General features: G+C 58.3%; 7 protein-coding genes across 7 annotated transcripts; 4 read left to right on the top strand and 3 right to left on the bottom strand.

Annotated features, from left to right (window-relative positions):
- Positions 1-5,767: 5,767 nt before the first annotated feature.
- MAM_06420 (Serine/threonine-protein kinase domain protein) lies at positions 5,768-7,268 on the top strand (the record flags this gene model as incomplete). The annotated part of the gene is made up of 6 exons (XM_040825218.1): positions 5,768-5,813; positions 5,883-6,055; positions 6,118-6,201; positions 6,257-6,623; positions 6,668-7,066; positions 7,135-7,268. The coding sequence occupies 6 exons, from the start codon at positions 5,768-5,770 to the stop codon at positions 7,266-7,268; spliced, it is 1,203 nt and encodes a 400-aa protein (XP_040676874.1).
- Positions 7,269-8,667: 1,399 nt separating this feature from the next.
- On the top strand, positions 8,668-11,383 carry MAM_06419 (cap binding protein; the record flags this gene model as incomplete). Its single annotated transcript, XM_040825217.1, has 4 exons — positions 8,668-8,728; positions 8,788-9,263; positions 9,332-10,412; positions 10,536-11,383. The coding sequence occupies 4 exons, from the start codon at positions 8,668-8,670 to the stop codon at positions 11,381-11,383; spliced, it is 2,466 nt and encodes an 821-aa protein (XP_040676873.1).
- A 378-nt stretch (positions 11,384-11,761) lies between these two features.
- MAM_06418 (uncharacterized protein) lies at positions 11,762-13,971 on the bottom strand (the record flags this gene model as incomplete). Its single annotated transcript, XM_040825216.1, has 2 exons — positions 11,762-13,656; positions 13,707-13,971. 2 exons carry the CDS (start codon positions 13,969-13,971, stop codon positions 11,762-11,764), a joined length of 2,160 nt encoding a protein of 719 aa, XP_040676872.1.
- A 673-nt stretch (positions 13,972-14,644) lies between these two features.
- On the top strand, positions 14,645-16,226 carry MAM_06417 (TruB family pseudouridylate synthase containing protein; the record flags this gene model as incomplete). The annotated part of the gene is made up of 2 exons (XM_040825215.1): positions 14,645-14,678; positions 14,809-16,226. 2 exons carry the CDS (start codon positions 14,645-14,647, stop codon positions 16,224-16,226), a joined length of 1,452 nt encoding a protein of 483 aa, XP_040676871.1.
- Positions 16,227-16,650: 424 nt separating this feature from the next.
- Positions 16,651-17,361, bottom strand: MAM_06416 (GDPGTP exchange factor Sec2p; the record flags this gene model as incomplete). Its single annotated transcript, XM_040825214.1, has 1 exon — positions 16,651-17,361. One exon carries the CDS (start codon positions 17,359-17,361, stop codon positions 16,651-16,653), a length of 711 nt encoding a protein of 236 aa, XP_040676870.1.
- A 955-nt stretch (positions 17,362-18,316) lies between these two features.
- On the bottom strand, positions 18,317-19,347 carry MAM_06415 (Peptidase cysteine/serine, trypsin-like protein; the record flags this gene model as incomplete). Its single annotated transcript, XM_040825213.1, has 3 exons — positions 18,317-18,755; positions 18,820-19,046; positions 19,102-19,347. The coding sequence occupies 3 exons, from the start codon at positions 19,345-19,347 to the stop codon at positions 18,317-18,319; spliced, it is 912 nt and encodes a 303-aa protein (XP_040676869.1).
- A 1,503-nt stretch (positions 19,348-20,850) lies between these two features.
- On the top strand, positions 20,851-22,262 carry MAM_06414 (Ureohydrolase; the record flags this gene model as incomplete). Its single annotated transcript, XM_040825212.1, has 4 exons — positions 20,851-20,997; positions 21,071-21,197; positions 21,271-21,603; positions 21,679-22,262. The coding sequence occupies 4 exons, from the start codon at positions 20,851-20,853 to the stop codon at positions 22,260-22,262; spliced, it is 1,191 nt and encodes a 396-aa protein (XP_040676868.1).
- Between the last annotated feature and the right edge of the window lie 269 nt (positions 22,263-22,531).

The following is a 22,531-nucleotide window of genomic DNA, read 5'->3' as shown; positions in this document are numbered from 1 at the left end:
AGCAATTGACGAAGAAGCTACTGAGAGAGAACTACTAGTAGGAGGATGAATGTGGCTGTTTCGTCAGCGGAAGGCTGCCGTAAAGGAAAAAAAGAGGCACTTTTCCCCCTGAACTTGCCTCGATGCTTGGTCAATGGGCGGGCGCTCAAAGACTGGACAAGAAGGGTGGCATGTGCCAACACCCAAGCAAGAGATCGTGACGTGACGTATGTACCTGTGGACAAGTTACGGATCTCACGTTTGGTGATAGTTTGCCCCAATGGCATCAACGTTTTCAGGGACTCAAAAGCATTCAAAACGATGGTGTGGTGTGATCAACCAGTAGCTGTGCGGAGGGCGATGGCGATGGGCGATGGGCAGGACCAAGAAAAGAATATCCTGGCAGGAGCGGGCAACCCCCTGCGCCTGCGCCTGCCCGACTCGACTTCTCCAACAATAACTCAGCGCCTGTCAGGTACGTACCTACCGAGTGCCCAGATCTACCCTTTCCAGGTTGGAAGACACACTCCGCCTTCACCAGGTAAAGTACTTTTCTCCGTTGGGAGCAATTCGATCCCAATGGGCCTGGTGTCTGATGTCGTGGGTGCGTCTGTCTGACTGACTAGAACCGTCCAGGGCACCAAGGCTGGTACTGATTCTGCCCGTCTGTTCGCGTGGTGGTTTTACCCTCGAGCCACGGTGCCCTTTCGATTGGACCAGCCGGCATATGTATGTATACTCCGTACCTGTACACGGAACCTACCAGATAAATCCGCGGCTCTGCTCGCTCAATTTATTAAGATCACCATGGTTTTGGACGACCAAGATCCGAGATTTTAGATCACCTGGCAAATCTCAAAGCCAATGGGCTGGTCTAGGCCGTGATGAGCCCCTGCCCGATGGTCAGGTGATAGGGCGACAGGACATGGTCCACGGAGCAATGTTTGAGAAAAACTGGGCGAGACTGCTGACCCGAGCTTGGCCGGGACAGGGACAGGGCGGCAGGCGGAGCATGGCATGCATGGGAGAGGTAAATTGAAATTGACGAGCCGACGACGCGCACACAAGTTACAACAGACCGGCACCACCGCGCCAGAGGCCATCACGACCATCAGTCCAATGCGCAACATTCAGCAATACGCATGTCCAGCATCTGTCCTTATCAAGACTGCATGATACTACTCTGTACCCGGGTGCTTGGTTGCCACAATGACGCAGGAAGTGCTGCGATGGAGACAACCCTCGCCCGTGAGGGCTCCCTCCCCGCCCCTCCAGCAAAAAGCATGGCCTCGCGAGGGCTGAATGCTCCCGAGGTGCGCCAGAGTCGTCTGTTTTCAGAATCAGACGTGACATGACGTCTTTTCCTTGAGGAATGCAGCAAGCCGCGCCATCTTTGGCTCCTGAATACCAGCATCACGATTACATATTGTGTCGCCGTGAGGGTCGTGACGACCGGGCCAAAGCCGAAACGAGGCCCCCGTGACCATGACGCACGTCGACGGAGTCGTCCATCCATCGGAAACAGCAACATTGGAAATGCCATGCTCGTCATGGCCCATGAGCACGGTACAGTACAATACACAATACATGTTGGCAAAGTCAAGCGCAATCGACCCATAAGGTCGGCCCGCCATAAGAAGAGCCCAAGCACCTCCGGAGCCGCAATGGTTTTATTAGACGCTTGGCATGTCATGTCATGGCGTGCCCTGCTCGCTTTTGGCTACCATGTGTATGGGTCTTGGACTTTTTGATGGGCTCTACGTCGCACCCGTGTCTGTGGTGCGCCAGCCATCAAATGATGATCTTGCAGGGGACCTGGCGATGACGGGACATCTGGGCATCTGGGCATCTGGACCATCTGCGCCAGCGCTTGCTGGCCTATTAGCTAGCGCCATGCTGCCGTCTCAAAATTGAGCACATGAGCACTCCCAAGCCCAACGCTGCGGGTCTACCCCATTTTAACACGGCGAGTCTCTGGCTTGAGGCGTCCGCGGTGTAAAGAAAGGCCTGGGATTGTCTGCCCAAGGGCTGTGTCTGTATTAGCAACTCCATCCCAAGCAGCCTCATGGACCGTCGACGGGCTACAGAGAGATGCAAGTACGGAGGGCGGAGTTGGTAGCTACTCAGTAAGTACTCAAGGTAACCACCCAGGTAAGTCGGTACGTTGTGATTTCAAATTTATTGGTACGTAGGTTCCGCCGATTCCTTATGCTCCATGTTTCTCACACCTCCCCCTGCTGCAGCAGTAGTTATGTAGTACCGGCAAGTACGGAGCATTGTCGTAGCAGTACGGAGTAGTACGTACTGTTATTACGTCGGTGGCATTACCCGTTGTCGGTGGCCCCTTGTTGGACTCTTTTTAATGTCGACCTTTTTTTGTCGTCTACAGTCTACCTTTGTTCCCGGATCTTCCTTGCTCTTGCTCGCCTTTGAATGCAGCCCGGCGTGTCACCTTGTCCATCCGACCAACCTCGGTCGCTATACTTTGTCGTAACGTATGCCAAAGTCGTCGTGTTATTTATTTGCCGACGTTGTGTGCACCGTGGGTGAACTAGCCCATCGACATTGAAGTGATTCGTTTGATACTCAAAAGGCAAGTACGGTACTTAAGTACTTAAGCTAGGACCGGGACGGTATTGCAAGCATGGATACGAGAGATACTTCTCCCTCCCCTCTGTTCCCCTGTTTTTTTTTCTCATTCTGCTCTTTCGGCCAGTTCGGCCACGGCACGGCACTCGCTGGACGTCACGGGACGACAAGTCTTGATAGGCCGGCTTGGCCGGGCTCTCAAGTACCAGGTTCCTTCGGAGTACACCTAGCGCAATAGGCTGCCTTGCCTGGCCTGGGAAATTGCCCAGGGGTACGCAGTGCATACTTTCACAGCGACGCTCTGCACAGCCCAATGACGTTGGCCGTGACTGGCCGTCTGCCTTGGGCCAGTCAGTGGAGGGGTCGAAGCCTGGGCTGCGGCATCAAAGTGGCACGGGGCCAGCGAAGTTTTATTTGGCATCACATCCGCTGCTGGGCTGCAACTGAAATGCGGGCAGGCGAGTGCTCAAGTGGGCTGGTGTTTCAAGCGCTCAGGTTACGTGGATGTGAATTTGCCAATTGATTCGTAGGATTGTGACGAACGACTTGACTGACTGACTGACTGACGAGGCGACAGTTGAAGATTGAGGATATTGGCACAGGCACAGGCACGGCGGTCAACGACCAAGTTTTCTCCAATAAACCAGCATTGAAGAGAGCAAGCAGGCAGGCGGGAGTCTCGCTCGAGTCTGGAGTCTGGAGTCTGGAGCCTGAAGGAGTGCACAAGCGGTCAAGCTAGAATGGATGGTGTGAAGCGTGCGCGCCGTGTCGACATTAAAGATTGAGGCCGCAGAGAGAGCGTCATCAGGTTCGCCATCCGCAGCAGGTCAACCCAAGCAAGCCAATAAATACTTCAGTAAGTAGGCAACGTGCACATGTCCCTACAATGCCCATTCCACTGGGACCTAGTCTTGACCTAGTATTGACCTCGTCTTGACCTTGTCTTCACCTAGGTGAACAAGACACAAGACCTTGACCTTGACCCTGAGCAGTTGACTGACAGGCCCCTCGTGCCCCTCCCAGCCCGCCAGCCCCTCTAGACGACGCCGCCGTGGCCACCACTTGGCTCATCAACTGCGCCGGCACCGAGCTCGTTTCGCAGTTCTGGCAGCTGCCGCCTCCTCCTCCTACGGACAGCTCCAGCAGCCCCGTCTGGTCGACAAACTGCACAGGTTACATAATAGGCCGTGTCGAGTACTCCGTACCCCGTCGTTGGAAGTTGGGCCATCATCCCATCCCATTCCACCTGTCCCCCTCGTGCCCTCTGAAGCATTCCTCGACTGCCATCAATCAGGCTCGCCTTGCCTCGCCTCGATTCGCCTCGCCGCTCGACAGCTCGGCTCGACACAGCTTGGGACGCATTGCAAAGGTACCGAGTGCGGAGTAGATAGATTCATATTCACATTGGCGCTGCCTGTCCTTCAACTCCAGAATCGGCCGCCGAGTCCTCACGCCTTGCCCCGCAGCGCCAGACTTTACCAGACAGACACACCAGACCAGACACGCGCAAACACAACACACACGCACGCACGCACGCACGCACGCACGCACACGCAGCAGTGCGCGCCGCACCACCATCAGCAGCCGGGCACAGACATAACTGGCTCCAGCTCCAGCTCCAGCTCCAGCTCCCGCTCCAGCTCCCGCTCCAGCTACTTATACGTACACAGTTGTACTCGCGTTCCGTGCCTGTGCGTGCTTGTACCAGCGACCCAGCACCAGCACCAGCACCAGACTGCCTCAACTCGACTTCCACCAGTTGAACTCTTCCCACTCGCGCCCGCTGCGCTCGCAAATATCCGCTCTCTCCATCTCTGTCTGTCCGTCCGTCCGTCTGCCATCGAGCAAAGCGCCCAGCCCGACTCCATCAGGCCTTCATTTTTTTTTTCGTCCTCCGATCCCAACTGCGTCGACCTTGACACGGTTTGCCAGCCGAGTAGCATTATTGCCGCCGCCCGAGTCCCGTTTTGGTCAGTCCTTTTCGTCTCTTGTTTGCCCTTGTTTGCATCTCTTCGTGCCCCCTCACTTCCTTCTGTCTCTCCTCCGTCCGTCTGGTGCGGGCTTATTTTCCCTCACATGCGCCGTCCCGTGCAATTTATTCGTTGCTGCTCCCCGTCGACAAGCACATGAGCAATTGTCTGTTTACGCCTGCTTCCACGACGCCTCGACTTTCCGTTGCTCGCCATTTCGCAACAATTGTGCGCCGCAAATCCTCCCAGCATCCCGGGCACATGGTCAGAACCCCACCATTTGCTTCTCAGTCGATTGCATTCGACTCTCGCCCCATTCGCTTTTCTCGTCGCTTTCGCCTCGCTCTCGCCTCGCCATATTTACCTAGAAAAAAAAACTCCCTTTGTTCCTTGCCTGCCCTAATCAATCAATTCTTGGACAACTCGCATGCGCGTCTTGCTGTTAATGATCCTCCTACGATACAGCCGCTCAGACTGCCTCCATCTTCGTCCAAATTGCGGGGAAGCCGACTCGAGCATCGCCAAATGGGTGCCACTGGGTGTCTGGTGACAGCTTGTGCTGCAACGCCCGACTTCGGAGGATCAACCTGACCTTTCCGTCTCGACGCTCTCCTGGCATCCTTTGCGCTGTCTGGGGTCTTGGCGGCTGTCGAGTACGGCTTTATCTGCTTGTCTGGCGTCAGTCCTCTGGGTACATATGCCATCACTAGCCATAGGATGCCCAGCTACCTAGCAGCATGAGAACCATCACCCTGATGCCCCTTGAGTCGGCCCCCTGACTGATTTCAATACCCGAATCTGCCCTCGTCTCTTCTTTTCTTTTCTTCTTCGCTCTACGCTTTCGCTATAGCTACTCGAGCGACGTAAACATTTATGCTGACTTGTTCCTTTTTCCCTTTGTTCTCCTACAATAGGTGCAATTTGAAATTGCGGCTTGAGTTTTGTTGCCCGTCTTATTCGCCACCAGAATCGCCTCCGTCACACTTCGAGACGATAATTTCTTATACCCATCATCTGGCGACTGGACTAGTGGTGTCTACGTCCATTTTACGTGCCCCTGCGCACCAAGGAGACTAGTGCTTCTCTCTATCCAGCTCGATACGTTGCCCACCACGGCCCGGTACGCCGCTTTTGAGTCTGCACTTCACATATCACATCTAAGACCGGGTTTCTTGATTGTCGATACCCGGTGGCTCCCATTTGTTGATTTTGGTTTCTGATCACCCAGAATGTCGTCCCATCGGCCAAATGCATTCAACAACCTCAGGATGGGGGGTTAGTATTTTCGCCCTTTCCTGTACCCTTTCTACTACAATGTCTTCAAATTGCTAATTTGCGCTACAGAGGTCATTCGTGAAAAGGTTCAGGATGGGATTACGGGAGAGACCAGGGACTTGCAGTACACACAGTGCAAGATCGTTGGCAACGGTTCATTCGGTGTAGTGTTTCAAACCAAGCTATCTCCATCAGGAGAAGATGCCGCCATCAAGCGGGTTTTACAAGACAAGAGGTTCAAGGTTGGTGATGAACACCTGACAATGAGGGGCAGGAAAAAAAAAAGTCGACTAACTCGCCAAAGAATCGTGAACTCCAAATCATGCGAATCGTTCGACACCCAAATATTGTCCAGCTCAAAGCCTTCTACTACTCCAACGGTGAAAGAGTACGTATCAACCTGCTAGCAATGCTATTCACATTCGATGCTAATGGGCCTGAAGAAGGATGAAGTCTACCTGAATCTGGTCCAAGAATTTGTTCCTGAAACCGTCTACCGAGCGTCTCGATTTTTCAACAAGATGAAGACTACCATGCCCATCCTGGAAGTTAAGCTGTACACCTACCAACTTTTCAGAGCCCTGGCATACATCCACTCCCAAGGAATTTGCCATCGTGATATCAAGCCCCAGAATCTTCTACTCGATCCCAATAGCGGCATCCTAAAGTTATGCGACTTCGGTAGCGCCAAGATTCTTGTCGAGAACGAGCCGAACGTGTCGTACATTTGCTCTCGATATTACCGCGCCCCGGAGCTGATTTTTGGTGCGACGAACTACACAACCAAGATTGGTATGGACCCGTGTCCCGGTATGTAATCAGCCAGGCTTCACATCGCTAACTTTTGCATGTAGATGTTTGGTCGACTGGATGCGTCATGGCCGAGTTGATGCTTGGTCAGCCACTGTTTCCCGGCGAGTCTGGTATTGACCAATTGGTCGAAATTATCAAGGTCCTCGGTACGCCAACGCGAGAGCAGATTCGTACCATGAACCCCAACTATATGGAGCACAAGTTTCCTCAGATCAAGCCTCACCCGTTCAACAAGGTGTTCCGCAAGGCAGATGCAAGTGCAATCGATCTTATCGCGAGATTGCTTGAATATACGCCAACCGAGCGACAATCGGCCATTGACGCCATGGTACACCCATTCTTTGGCGAGCTCCGGGATCCAGGCACCAAATTGCCCGACTCAAGACATGGCTCTGGGCAGCTTCGAGATCTGCCTGCTCTGTTCGACTTCACGCGGCATGGTAAGGACCATCTTGTTTTGGCTCAACATTGGCTCAAGGTCAATTTGATTAACATGTACTTTGCGTAGAATTGTCCATTGCACCACACTTGAACGCGCAGCTTGTTCCCGCTCACATTAAACCGGTCCTGGCCTCGCAAGGACTCGATATCGACAACTTCACACCGATGACGAAGCAAGAAATGATTGCGAAACTGGACTGATCGCCCTACACAAGCAGACAGGAGAAGAAGCAAGCCAATGGTTGCTCAATGCGGCATTAGGTGGCTCTGGAACATATGCCCCATCCACTCCCGGCACCGAGCTGCAAGTGGAACATTTGGGGAAGACATGCTCGATGTGCAAGCTAGAAGAAGATGTCGGGAGAAGGATTCTGTGATCTCGAGGCTGGCATCGTTGACTCGGCAAATGCTTGCCTGCAACTGTCTGCCACAACGCGAGATCGGCTGGGGGTAGTGTGTTCTAGGGAATTGGAGATCGAGGCTCAGTCCGTAACGAAGAGGAACGATCATGACGAGGATCCACGAGGATCCAGGCTTTTTTTTTTTTCTGTAGGGCGACCGGGTTTAATCTACATACTCTTGGGAAAAACAGCCAAGGTGGCTGAATGTGGGAGATGGCAGGGGAGACGATGACGCTTTAGACAAAGTTTCGGTGCATGACAAAGGGAGGCCTATCACTTTCGCTTTCTTTCTTCGTTTCTTCCGCTGTCCATGTGCCACTTGCTTTTAGGTGTTGTGGTTTTGGAAGGATTGGTTTGCTTGCTTGAATCAATGCTCTCTGTTTCTCTGCTTCTCTGTTTCTTTTTCTTTGTTTTTGTCGGCTTCGAACGGACCATGAGATGACTACCCCTTGTTGCACGCGCCGGGGAAAAACAAGAGAAGAAAACCAGGGAATATCAGCCATGCAAAGTTGTGTCGCCATCGGTTGGTCACGGACGATGGCGTTGGAATATATGGGAATTGGCCGGAACCCGGCTTCACTGGCCCAAGAGGGAACCATCGGAAATGGGAACAAGGTATGGATAGTGGGGCGATATTTTATGAATAGCGTATCTGATGGCTGGAGGGAGTAGTTTTGACGTCAGAGTGAGAAAAGAAAAAGAAGAGGGTTTGCTTGAGGTGTCTTTACTTTGGCGAAGGGAATCTACGGAAAGTGTCTTGACTGTCTGTTTCCAGCATGCGGCTGCGGACGTGTTGTATACCACGGGGTTGGAGGAGCGGAGTCTGCTTCCCAAGGTAGGCGTCGGTACTTGCATCAACACAGGAGCTATTTGCATGGATTTGATGTGCGAACAGGCTTTTTTTGCCCTTCACCAAACAAGCCTCTGATTGCGTGTGCGTGTGAGATGGATTACGAGTGAGGCGATTCGTTCTCGAAAGCCTTTTTAGTTAGTTAATTGGAGGTGACACGAAATAGTGCTTGTTGCCTGAGGCACAAACGCAGGACCAAGGCAACCTCTGTGGATCGGCATCACCTTTTCCAACCCGAGCTCTGTCTAGAACCGTCAGCCGTCGTGAGACTACATCACTCATCTCTGCCTTCACGACCCATTGGCAGGCACGATCATTCAACCCCGCAAGTCTTGTTGGTGACTGCGCAATGGCGGACTATGACAGGCGCCAGTCCGGCGGATATAATAACCGCAAGAGGCGATATAGAGGTAGGAGGACACTCAGCTTCGCTTCAGAGCAGAGACTGACGAGGAGCTTTCCAACACAGAGGACGATGATCACCACGATCGCCGTCAACAGCGCCGACGCACAGATTCTGCCCCTGTACCGGTCCGTCTCCGACGTCAACTTCTGAGCCTTGCCGATTCCCCATTGCGCCGATGGGCCGAAGAAGTCACGGCCATTGCGCGAATGGTCGCGGACAACTACGACGATGAGAACCTGCGCAATAACTTTGTCAACCTTGTCGTGCAGCTGGCCGTGGAGCAACCTCTGAAAGCACCCTTTGTTGGTGCCGTCGTGGTGGTGGCCAACACGCTCAAGCCTGAACTGGTGGATGCCGTGCTTGCTCGTCTGGCAACAGAGCTGGAGCAGAATATCGCAAAGGGCCAGTGGAGAGAAGTGAAGCTCCTGTTGAAGCTGCTTGCGTGCCTGCAGGGGTGCTTGGAGGGGAACGGCATCTTTCCCTTGCTTGAAGAGCTGTTTGTCAGGGCTGCACATTTGCAGACGGCCAGCTCCGATGACGTGGGTGACCTTGGCTTGTCAATTGCAATGCGCTTTGCTCTTTCTTTGACTGTGCTGATCCTTTACAGGTTATCGGAACAGAAATCGTCAAGATTATTCTCCTGACCATCCCTTATGCGATGGCTGCTGCACCGGGTCGGTTTGCTCAACAAGCCGCCGACATTATGGAAAAGACGGACGTCATTGCCTCGGAACCACACGCGCTCCAAGCCCTCGTTGATCCGTTCCACCCCGAAGGAGATGACGAAAGCCCTGCCGCATCAATGAGCCTGTGTATGCTTCTCCAGAAGCAGCTGCAGGCCGAGGCGTCCAAGGGCTGGCCGTTGGCTTGCATCCCTCGACCCTGGCAGATGCCCCTGGAGGAGGTTGAGATTCAAGAGAAGCTCGGGAATGCGACAAAGCATGCTGTCCCTGCCATTGCCGTCCCGCCCACAGCCATTGCCGGGCCTCGTATCCTGTTCCCGGAAATTTACTTTTCTGTGTACGGTGACCAAGAGGTCGAATCGGTCCCGCCTCCAAGCAACATTGCCACGTCTCTCATCCGCGACTCGCTGGCCGACACCATCAACGTTCTGGACTTCAACAGGAACGCCACTGCTCGATTCTTGATGGATCTTGATTGCTATTTTGCGGACGGAACGTTCGTGAAACGGGCGACTCCGTTTGATGAGCTACGCAACCAGCCTGATGGTCGCTCGACGTGGAAGCCCGAAGACGTTGCAGTGGATGCCGTCTTCTCACAGCTTTTCCAGCTCCCCAAGTCTGAACACAAGGTCGTCTACTACCACGCCGTCTTGACGGAAGCCTGCAAACTTGCCCCAGCAGCCATTGCTCCTAGCCTCGGCAGAGCCATACGATTTCTGTACCGCAACACGCCACGGACAGATCTGGAGCTCAGCCATCGTTTCTTGGACTGGTTTTCGCATCACCTCAGTAACTTTGGCTTCACTTGGAAGTGGGCTGAGTGGTCAGAGGATACAGCTTTACCTGACCTTCACCCGCGCAAATGGTTCCTGCTCGGCGCCTTGGACAAGGAGATCCGGCTGAGTTTTGCACAGAGAATACAAAAGACGTTGCCAGAACCATACCAGCGTCTTATTGGGCCCGAAAAAGAGAAGGACGTGCCTGATTTTAAGTACATGAACTCGGGTGAGTACACTTTGTTTTCCCGTTGCACCACCACGGCCGTCGAGATCGACTGCGCCGGGAGACAAGAGTGGTGAAACAAAACACATGAACAAGAACAGACAAGGAAGACTAAACGCGCCACAGATACCCCGTTTGCCAAGGAAGGCCAAGAAATCAGTGGTCTCCTCCGACGCAAAGCACCAGATGAGGAAATCCAGCCGTTGATGGACAGCATCCAAGCCCAGGCCCGGGAACAAGCTCTGGACCCCGTCGTCGCCAGCACGGACGTCTTCGTGACAGCCGTGTGCTGGGTGGGATCCAAGTCGCTGAGCCACGTGCTGGCATGCATCGACCGCGTCAAGGGCCGCCTCATCGACGTGGGCAGCGCGCACCCGGGCGCCCGGGCCCAAATCATCTCGTCCATCATGGACTACTGGGCCGCGCACCCTGGCGTGGCCATCATCATCATCGAAAAGCTGCTCAACTACTCCATCCTGACGCCCCTCTCCATCGTGGACTGGACCCTCGTCGCCGCCAGCACCGCGCCCAACGGCGCGCGGGGGGGCGCGGCCCTCGGCGACGCCCACATGCTTGAGCTCGTCGCCAACACCGTCGCCAAGGTCAGCGGCCGCGTGCGCCAGCTCCTCACGTCGCCAGACGCGGACGGCGGCACGTGCGACAAGGAGGTCTCGTCGATGCGGGACCTGTTCGCCGCCGTCAACGACGCCCTGGCCAGCTGGGCATCGGGCACCAAGGACCAGCTCATGGAGGACGGGGACGGGTCCTCTGAGCGGGAGGCCATGATCCGCAGATGGGGCCAGCGCTGGCTGCGCGTCTTCCAGCGCCTGGCCGCCATGGAGGAGACGTTTGTCGCCGAGGCCAGAAGCGGCCGGTGGGCGACGCAAGAAGACGCCGTGGCTGCGCCCGAGGCAAAGAACGCCCGGGACCGGGACCGGGACCGGGACCAGGACCAGGATCACAGTATTGCGTAGATGTCGCGAGCGCCATGTATACTAGAGTAGTACCCGGATGGATTTATAATACATTATATAAAGTTACCAGGATCGAGAGCCCGTCCCGCTCACTGTAAGCGCCTGAAGCACGCGCTTCGTTGAATTTTTTGCCGGATATCAAAAGCAAACACCCTCCCCCTCCCCCCAAAACGCCCTCGGAAAAAAAAAAAACACACGCCCATACGTGACTCAAACAATCAGCTTTCGTTTGATCGGCTGCACGCTGTCGTCCTGCTCGCCCCTCATCTGCTTGATCTTGTCGAGTAAGTGGCTGCGGGGAGGTCAGCTTCTTGGCCCTTTTCCCGGGTGACGTCCTGCGGAGCGGCTCGACTCGAGCGCGGAACCGGCGGCCCTCTGCTAATCCACTTGGACGCAGGGACCTGCGTCGACCTGGACGGCGAGTCGTGGCGTGTGAGGCGGGAGCCAAGGATGGTGACGGGGAGGGAAGGGAGCGTGGTCGAGGGCGGCTTGGATTAGGAACGGGGGGAAGTAGGCGTACCTGATGGGCATGTGGTTGCGGGCGCCCTCGGTCACGGCGAGGTTGACGCGCCTGAGCTGCCTTTCGTGGTCTCTGAAGTGCTGCTGGATCTTGTGCTGGCAGTCCTGCTCGTCGCCTCCGCGGACCGTGTAGCCGCACCCGTCCTCGTCGCAGGTCCACGTGTCGTGCGGGCCGCGGGGCGACGAGTCGGGGATCCGGTCGGCCCTGATGACGAGCTTGATGGGCCCAAGGCCGAGCCTGGACTTGGTTTCCTTGGCGTCGGCGCCGGCGTCGTCGTCTGCGTCTGCGTCTGCGTCGTTTTCGTCCTGGGAGGTGAGCTCGGGCGCGCCGTCCATGGAGTCGTCCTCGTCCAGGTAGTGGGACCGTTTGACGCCGGGGAACTCGCCGTCGTCGCTTTCCAGCTCGTCGTGCGGCCGTTTGGGGGCCCGGCTGACCGGGCGCAGGGCGGATTTTCCGGGCGTGCGCGCCGGCCGTTTGCCTTGGGGCCGGGGAGTCTGCGTCGCCGAGGATGCGCGGCCTTGGGGACTGGCGTTGGGGGTGGAGGGGGGTTGCGACGAGGCCACCCTCCGCGGCATCGATTTACGGGGGGCGAGGACGATGGGGAACTCGGTTGGCCTGTATGCCAGTGGTCGGAAGGGCGTCGTGGCGAGTTCCTCGAGTTTGCTGTACATCTGATGGGCGTGGTATTTCGGGTCCAGTGTCTCGACGAGAGCCCGGGCGTAGTAGTGCAGAACGTCGTCGGCGGGCTGCTTGTAAGAGCCGATGCGGCTGTCCTTGTACGTGGGGAAAGTGCAGTTGAAGTACAGCTTACTGAGGGTCGTCAGGTATGTCATGCCCTTTTTGCTGGAACCAATGCCGCGGTATATATCTTCTAGAGCGCTCAGGACAGAGTGCAACGGCAAGTCGGCGGCGGCGTCCTGGTCGCTCCGGACGTAGAGCGGCATGGCGGGGACGGCATTCTCGGCGGCGGGTTTGGGGGCGGTCGAGGTCGAGGTCGAGGTCGAGGCTGGTCTCGGTCTTTGGCTCGGCTGGAGGGCCTTGCGGTCAGTGACTTCGACGCTGCTGCTCTTTGCCGAGCGGGAGCGGGGGTTCTCCCGGGAGCTGTGTCCTGCGTCCGATGCAAAGGACTGGAGACGGAGTCGTTCCATGGCATCCCTGATTCGATTGCCAAGGTCCTGGTCGACGGGGAGGCGCGGGGAGTTAGTGTTCCGTTGCCGGCGAGGCCCAAACAGCGGCGAGGGCTGGCTTACAGCATGCTCAGTAGTTATGTATTTGTAAAAGGCCGTCGACTTCCAATTGTAGTCGAGGCCGTTGCTGTGCGAGAACTGGTCGAGAAAGAAAGCACTGTGCTTGTTGGCCCTCTCAAAGACGTCTTCCAGTGTTGCGCCGTCGCCGATGCGCGCGGCGTACTGCGTCCTGTCAGTCCGACGACGGGCCCATGCTGGACGAGGAATCAGGGGCGGCGGTACCTTGTGGAAGACCTGGGCCAGCTCGTCCATGACGGAGTTGTTTTTCGACTTCTTTGACCTCTTTGGCGGGTCCTCTGCGTAAATGTCAACCATGTTGTAGTACATGGTTGTCGCCTCGCACATGTTGTTGTACATGGGTTTGTAGGCCGGACTGGGATCGATCTCGTACCAGCCGCCCTGGCCCGAAACCCAGATCAGCGGTCTTCCGTCGGGTGACTCTCCAATGGAGTAGGATGCGCATCGTCGAATCTCGAGCGGGGTGGCGCCGCGCACTTTCATGATGACTACCAAGCGTCAGACGCAGTTCGTCGGGGCGGTGGTTGGGGTCACAAACGATGTGACCGCTGGGTCGGGTCATCGATGATGAGGAAGCCCCTGACGATGAAAGGGCCCTCGTGACCAACGTGGAGGGCGTTTTCTATCTTGTCGCCGTCCTTGTTCAGAACGATGGCATCTTGCAGCTCGAAGACGGGCCAGTCGTCGGGGGGGATGGCCTTTGGTACGGATCGCACGACGGAGGATTCTTGACGCCAGCGGATTTGCGACGTGTCAACGGTCTCGACGCTGGACGTGGACGCCCTACGCCTGCGCCCCGGCATGTTGGCGATGATGCGAGAGGGGGGAGGTCTCGCGGGTTGTGAAAGGAGTTGGAAGTCGACGACGTGCAGAGCGCGATGACGGCGTGTGCGGATCCGCGATCCGGATTGATATGCGGGGCAGTTCCAGTGGTCGGGCCGGCCGGCTGTAAGGACGGGCCAGTGTACATAGGTACTTGCTTTAGGTACGGAGTACTCGAGTAAGTACCCAACTGGTTAAGCACCGGTGCCCAGGTTTGGATGCCACGGTGACTTTCGACCCGCCAAAGTTGGCTTTTCCAGTGCGGGTCGTCGCCGCATCCACTGCAGCGCCTCCTGCAGCGTCAAGCCGTCTGCCTCCTGAACGACACCGAACCCTGTTGCCCCCCCTCTTCCGTCGCTTTTTTTTTTTTTTTTTTTTTTTTTTTTCCGCCGTCGCCCAGGAAAGCTTGCGTGCAGCCCGTCGCCGCATCGCCCCATCACTGCATCCAAATTCATCCCCTTGCCCTCTTCTCCAGCAACCAACCGGTTCATCCCGTTTACCTTCTCGATTGACACAACACAATCATCGAGGTGCAGCAAAGGCAAGGCGGCTGAGCTGTGCTGGGGCCAACGGCATAGTCGCCACCTCATCTGTGCGATTTGCGCGACAGGTGCCAGTAGCGCTCGCATGCGACGAGCAGGGAGGGTGTTGAAGATGGCGTCAGACGTCGTCCGCGATGGCGTCTTTGGTGAGTCTCCTCCAGCCTGCCTTGCCTCCCTTCTCCGTCCCCCCTCCTCCCTGGCGCACCACGGCCAGGGGCAGGCAGCACCGCGGTGACGGGTCGTCCTGTCGCGGTTTTCGCTGACGCCGCCGCGCAGCCATCAACAAACCATGCGGCCATAGTTCGGCCCAGGTTGTGCGAGAGTGTCAACAGGCCTTCAACCCGTCGACCTTCTTCCGACCCATGATCGAGGCCGAACTCGCGCGGCGGCTCAAGGAGTCGGGCAAGCAGTTCAACCGCAGAAAGGCAGAGAAGAAGGCGTCGCAGGTCAAGATAGGACACGGGGGCACGCTGGATCCCCTGGCGACGGGTGTGCTCATCCTGGGCATCGGGTCCGGCACCAAGGTGCTGTCGCAGTTTCTCGACTGCACCAAGACGTACGAGACGACTGTCGTCTTCGGCGTGAGCACCGACACCTACGACCGGGTCGGCCGGGTGCTGTCCAGGAAGGGCTACGACCACGTCACCCGGAGCCTGGTCGAGAAGGAGCTGGAGGGCTTCCGCGGCAGGCAGACGCAGATCCCGCCCCTGTACTCGGCTCTCAAGATGAACGGGAAGCCGCTCTACGAGTACGCGCGCGAGGGCAAGCCCATTCCGAGGGAGATCGAGGGCAGGCAAGTGGAGGCGCTGGAAGTCGAGCTCGTCGAGTGGTACGAGCCCGGCAAGCACAACCACCGGTGGCCGACCGAGGAGGCCGAGGCCGCGGAGCGCAATCTCGCCGAGCAGGTGTGGAGGGTGAAGAAGCAACAGGAGACGGGCAAGACGCTGACGCCCGAGGAGAAGGAGCAGGATGACCAGGCGATCGCGGCGCACGAGACGTTCAAGAAGCGGTTCGAGGAGCGGCAGGACGAGCTGATCAAGGACGCGCCGTCCAGGAAGAGCCGGCACGTCAAGGACGCCAAGGCCTTGATGTCGGGGGCGCTGGGCCAGATGCCGCAGCCCGTCTACTCGAGCAAGGGGTCCAATCTGGTGCCCGCGACGCCCGACTCCAGCACGCCCCCTCCGTGGAACGACGAGGGCCCTCCGGCCTGCAAGATCCGGCTCACCGTGTCGTCGGGGTACTACGTCAGGAGCTTCTGCCACGACCTGGGCTCCAGGCTGGGGTCGGCCGCCATCATGGCCGAGCTGTGTCGCGTGCGCCAGAGCGACTTTACGGCGGGCGGCATCAACACGCTCGAGTACGACGACCTGGCCAAGGGCGAACAGGTCTGGGGGCCCCAGGTGGCCGACATGCTGGCCCGTTGGAACGGCGAGCCAGAGGGCAGCTGGCCGGGACGGCGGGCGAGCCCCAAGCCCGACCGCGACAACACGTCCCCCCTGGAGAAGCAGCAGCAGCAGCAGCAGAAACGACGGCTGTCCGTCGAGGCCGAGTCGCCCGGTGGACAGGCCAAGAGGCGACGCGGGCCGTCAAGCGAGTCGGGCGAGCCTGCGCGCAAGGCAACGCGGACTTTGTCGTCCGCGACAAAACGCGGCAGGTCAGACGACGAAAGGTCATGGAATGGCATTGAAGACTAGATCAACGGGGGGGGCGGGCAGCAATAGAGGCGAAATACTCGGGCACGTGCGTGGAATATTGTAGCATGCGAGGGAAAGCACCGCGCACCAGCATCGGCCGTGACGGGCCGCACACTTGCTTGGCATGGCCGAGTACGCAACGGGCAGGGCACCAGCGTACGAACATGTAGAGCACGAGTGGGGGAAAAAGAGAACAAAAGCAGTCAAGGTATCCAAAGGTCGTCTCTTTCAACACAGAAAAAAAGTGAGTGACGAATATATTACATGTCCGCGTATGAAAGCACGAAAGCACACGCGTGCAAATGCCGACCCGAAACGCCTGGTATCTCGCCCTTTTGTGCATCAAGATGAATATATATGTATATAGATGAAAGACTCGAGGGTAGCTGGGTCCCTGGGGCCTCGCTCCTCGCTCCCCTCACCCTCAGCCGTCAAGCAGGTTCCTGACCCTCTGGATGCGGGCCATGGCAGCCTCGAGGCGCTCGAGGCGCCTGCGCTTCTCGCCGTCGCGCTTCTCGAGCTCGTCGACGCGCTCCTCGAGCAGGGCGCGGGCGCGGCGCTCCGAGGCCACCATCTCGTTGGCCTGCTCGAACAGGCTGACGCTGAGCTCCTCGACCTCCTTGCTGGTGGCGCTCAGGCGGCCCTCGGCCTCCCTGCGCAGCGCCTGCTCGCGCGTCAGGGCCTCCATCAGGTGCTCCGTCGAGGGGATCGTCGTGGCGGGCGACAGCGGCGGGAGCGGGGGCGCGAGCCCGGGCGCCAGGCGGAGAGGCAGGGACGACTTGCGAGGATACAGCAGCGCCGAGAGGCGGTAGGGCAGCGTCGGGGACTGCCTGCTGGCGATGGAGGAGGGGGATGATGTCGAGGGGGCGTCGGGCTGGGACTGGGACGGGGTCGAGGGCCGGTGCTGCGCTCGGAGGGCGTGCAGCTCCTCGTCGTATTTGGCGCAGCGGCGGACGGCGTCGCTGGCTTTGGCGTTGAGGTCGGTGATGATGGACTCGAGCTGGGCGATTTTCTGGCGCGCCAGGAGGAGGTCAGCCTGGGGGGACGGCGAGGGCGAGAGGGCGAAGCCGCAGCTTGGGCAGCTTGGCGTTGCCGAGGGCGTGGCGGGTGTGTTGAGGGTGGTTTTGGCCGTCATTTCTTTTTTCCCCTCGTACGGTGTTTCAGCGGATTCGGGCGTTTTTCGAACTCGTTGATGATGGTGGTGGTGGTGGTGGAGGACGGGAGAGGACGAGTCGCCGGGTTTTCAATCGAGGCCGACGAGGTTGCAGACGAGGTGCCGACGGCAAGAGGAGAGCTGGTGCGGCGACACCAAGGGTGTTTTACATTGGCGGCGATGGCGTGTGCATTCCTCGATGCGCCGGACTCGGAAGTGCCTGTTGGATTTCCCTTTTTCCTTCTTTTTTTCTTTTTTTCTGTGTCTTGTTTATGTTTCGGTTTGTTGGACGTGCCGAGTCTGGATTCGCGAGCCTGACCAGCAGGAGGCGAGGAGGCGATGCGGGGCGTGCAGACGGCGCACGGCGGGCTGGACCGCGGGCGGTGGGCGGCGGATTTAAGTGGTGGGCGGTGGGCACGGGCAAGGGACGCGGCTGCGACAAGCAAGGTTCAACAAGGTTTAATTTTTGACAGCTCCGAATTGTGGGCCAGCACATCGCAGCGACGAGGTTGACCTGCGCCAGCGTCCCTGAGGAATGCAGGCTGGTGTGGGCGCAGATTGATCGGACTGCGATTCAATGTCGCGTCTGGTTCGAGTGCACAAGCAGCAAGTTGACAAGTCAACAAGACGAGTCATGACCACGCAGCGGTTTTGGTTCGCGCGGCACATGGATGAAGCTTTTTTGCGGAGTATGGCTGGTGCTACGCATTTACCTACGGAGTACCTACTTACGGTAAGTAGGCACGTAGGTACGTACCTTGTAAAGGAAAGGGCGGGACCACTCGGCACTTGGCACTTGCCACGAGTCAAGACGAGACGAGTTGTGCGTGACTGCATGACCAGTGACGCAACGACTCCAGAGTCATTAACTCCCGGCTGCCGGCGAGGTTCATGGTGATGCGCGCCCATCGCTCGCCTCGCCTCCCTCGTTCCTTGTTCAGTGGGGCTGACTGTGCCCCCACCAGACTTCCTTTGGCTTCTGGGCTTGGTAGCTGAAAGGATCATCGTACCTGTAGTCTTGGGACGTCAGGCACGTGTCCTTGGTCCCTGCCGTGAACTGGACGATATTGCACCTCGGCGCCCCCTTCGGCCGGCGCGAATTCATCTTTTCTCGAATAAACGCCAGGTGCCTGGCGACGGGAGTGAAGGACGTGTATTCGCCACACGAGCCCGCCATGGTGATGCCAATCAACACCCCCGTGTCCTTGTCGACAAGGGGGCCGCCGCTGTCGCCGTGACAAGCGCTCTTCCTGCGTCCACCGTTGCCGGTGCAAATTGCGTTTTTGACCGGCCACTTGCCTCCCTGTGCGGGACAATCCTTGAGAATTGGCAGCTCAACCTTGGCGACGTTGCCACGTTCCTTGGGATTGCGACCCCTTGTCTGCTGATTAGCCCGCGGAAGAGGAAGAAGCGGAAGAGGAGGGAGATGTCGATACTCACCACCCTACTGCGATTCCGACCGAATCAGCCTTGGGCTTCGGGCTATCCGCCGCCGGCAACTTGGCGTAGCCAACATTTGCGCCTGCTTCCATCGGAGTCGACAGCTTCAGAATGGCAACGTCGAATCCGTAGGCTTGCTGATATCGCTCCTCGTTGCCCTCCCAGCCCTTCAGTGATTCGAGATAGTTGGGATGCGTAATCATGCTTTCCACCGGAGAGACAAGGCCCTAGACAAATCAGCCCTGTGCCTCGCATGTCCGCTGCAAGGCGGCTCGCACTCACCGGTTCCCCCATGCTCTCTACGTACGTCCTCTGCCTCAGGCTCCTCCAGCAATGAGCAGCAGTGACAACGGTCGTGCTATCCAGCAGAGAGCCCCCGCACCCGGTCCCGACCTTGACAAAGTATGGGAAGTCGGCAAGAGAAGCTGCCTCGCCGCCGTGGATTCTTTTGTCCATGGTCGTCGCCGCCGCCGCCGCCGCCGCCGAAACGGCCAAGAGCACTGCTTGCAACGCCGTCCCGTGCACCATGTTGTCGCCAGCGCAGGGCTCGAAATGAAGGACGTGACTATGCCTAAGTAAACGGCAAGAGAAGAAGGCGACTGGGGAAAAGCGACAAGCGGCAAAGGGTATGCGTAATCTGCCACCAGCAAGTCCGCTTCCAAACGGAGGGGATTTGCCGCGTGTTTATAAGGGATCGCATCTCTACACCTTGCATTCTCCCACCAAGCCTTGCCTTCACCGCAGCTTGTCCACGTGTCTCGCCGGCAGTGAAATGAGTCGGGAAAAAACGACCTCTGCAACGCGGCATGACTGGCGAGCGACATGGCCACTGCGAGTCCCGGCACGTTGGCTGTCCTCCGCATGACAAATCGCGGTTGACTCGAGCCTGCCGGCTGGGTGCGCCCTTTACATGGGCGTTTCAAGGCTCGAGTCGTGGGCATAAAAGCTGTCTTTACTCGGCCCTTGCTAGCTTCACGCAGCCCGCCCACCCTTGACTCAGGATGCTGGCGCGGCGCGGCGCACCTCGACAAACGTTCTATATTCTCGTATGCCGCGATCCCATCCCGCCGAGCGTCCGGGCTCGTGGGATGCCGGCGTTGGGTGCCCCGGCTTTGCCGGCACCTTTGGGCTCGGTAGTTGGGAAGCGTTACGCGGCCTTTGCCGTGCAGGGCCAGTCTTGAGCCCCGGACCAACTGGACTGTGCTCTGGAGCCCGAGTCGGATGCCGGACCCTTTTTTTGAACTCGCTGTTTGATCCGTTGCTATGAAGGAACGGAGCCGCACGCAGCACCCTGGACCTGGACGGATGGTCTGTTTTTCGATTTCGTCGGTCCGAGGAGCTTGTGAAGAAGAGGGAGGAGAAGAGGGAGAAGGAGGAGGAAAAAAAAAAAGGTAAAAAGGTGTCAGAATTCATGTATATCGCGCTCAGAATGATATCCTCCAGGAAAAGAGACGTGAAATCAACCATCTGATATATTCACATGGAAAAGCTCCACACATATCATTCGCTGTATAATGTACAACAAGATAAGTGTCAACAGTCTTCTTCTCAATGACCTCCAGCAAGCAATGTCTCTCTCTGCGTCACCGTCATAATCTTGTGCGCGAAGTGCGCTCCCTGTTCCTGGCGGCTCTCGAGCCCTCGTGCGTGACCTTTTTACTCCTGCGAGCGTTGCTTCACATCTTGTACGTCTGCCGTTGACTTGGTATGTCGGCTCTCTGTCTGGCACACAGCGGCAACTTGCATCTGGCTTTACATGTGCATGTTTCTTGCTGTCCATCGTGATGCACGGGTCGGCGGGGATCTCGGAGGATCGTCGTGTAGACAGTCCTTTTCGGTCTGACACGTCACAGGTCCCATGCACGGCGTCGACGGCGGAGTCCACGGGCCGCCGAGAGCGGAGGATGTGGAGACGGCCGAGGTCCCGGGCTGCGGGGCGCAGCAAGTTGGTCAGGTCAAAGTCTCTCGTGTCTTGTCCTTCCTTGCCAGCACCGCATATCCGAGCGAGCCTCTTCCATTTCCGCCTACATCATGAAGCCGGCAGCGTGGCTGCAACTTCTGGCCCTCGCCGGCCCAGCACAAGCCTGCGGCGGCGGCGGCGGCCACGACGACGACGACGACGGCAGAGAGTGGTCGCCAGAGGAGCTGGCCGAGCTGGACGCGAAATGGGGCCACGAGGTAATATCGCGCACCCAGCTACAGTGTCCCGGACTCCCAGACTCCCGGCCAGTCAGTTGACATGCAACGCCAGTGGGCCTTTGGCGGCATCGGGTCGTTTGCGCACCTAGGCCACGTCAAGTGCCTCACCACTCCGCAGCAACGGTTTGACGTTGCCATTGTCGGCGCGCCCTTTGACACGGCGGTGTCTTTCAGACCAGGTAGTTTCCCACCGTCCGAGAGAGGGAGAGGGCAACAAATCAAGAGATGACGCTCTGCTCACGCTTGCCGCAGGCGCCCGGTTTGGTCCGCGGGCGATCCGACAAGCCTCGTCTCGCCAGACCTCTCTGCGCGCCTTCAACCCCCGCGCCGGCATCAACCCCTACCAGAGCTGGGCCCGGGTCATCGACTGCGGCGACGTGCCCATCACGCCGTTTGACAACGCCCTCGCCGCGGAGCAAATGACGCAGGCCTTCAGGAACCTCGGCCGCGCGACCCCCGCGAGCCCCCTGAGCCGCGGGAGGCCCAAGCTCGTCACCCTCGGCGGCGACCACAGCCTCGCGCTGCCCGCGTTGAGGGCCCTGAATGACATATACGGCAGGCCGGTCCGCGTGCTTCACTTTGACGGTATCTCTTCTCTGCACAGCTCCGTGGAAGACGCAAGACACGCACGCGCGGACGGCTAACTGCTACTGCGGCCAGCACACCTTGACACGTGGGATCCAGCAGCCTACCCGTCGGCATGGGGCTCGACACACTTCACCCACGGGTCCATGTTCTGGCTGGCCAACCAGCAGGGTCTGCTGTCCAACGCGTCGACGGGCCGGTCCCTCCACGCGGGACTGCGGACGCGCCTGAGCGGCACCGGCTGGGCGGACCACGAGGCCGACGCGGCCCAGAACTGGGTGCGCTTCGCGGCCGACGACATCGACGACATCGGCACGGGGGGCATCGTCGACGGCATCATGGCCGTGCTGGGCACCGAGGATCCCGTGTACTTGTCGGTGGACATTGACGTGCTCGATCCGGCGTTTGCGCCCGGCACCGGGACCCCCGAGCCGGGCGGCTGGACGACGAGGGAGCTGATCCGCATCCTGAGAGGCGTCGAGGGCCTGAACGTCGTGGGGGCCGACGTCGTCGAGGTGAGTCCTGCTTATCAGGGGCGCGGGGAGGAGACGGCGTTGGCGGCCGCGCAGGTTGTCTATGAGATTTTGAGCTCCATTGTGAAGAGGGGCCTGCGGGACGCGGACGGGGACCGGGCCAGGCGTGACAAGGACGAGCTGTGAGCTTCGGAGGCGCACTCCCTGGCTCGCGCCGTGAGCCGTGACGTGGTGACGGAGTCTGCCGTCGACCGTGTACATCTTGAACGAGAATCCAGCCCATCGTGGGCTTGGGCTTTCCACCGCCGACTTCCGCAGAGGATCAGGCAATACCAAATTCACCTTGACAAGAATGTATGCTGCCCTCTGAGCCGCTCGGCGGCCTTTGCTGGAGCTGTCGGTTTGCGTTTTTTGCAAGAGCTTGCCAGAGTGATTGACGTGCGCGCCCCATCGGC

The sequence above is a fragment of the Metarhizium album genome, assembly GCF_000804445.1.
Source record: "Metarhizium album ARSEF 1941 chromosome Unknown scaffold_20, whole genome shotgun sequence".
NCBI lineage: Eukaryota > Fungi > Ascomycota > Sordariomycetes > Hypocreales > Clavicipitaceae > Metarhizium > Metarhizium album.
Note: the sequence above shows the minus strand (reverse complement) of the source record. Positions and strands in the feature narration are given on the sequence as shown.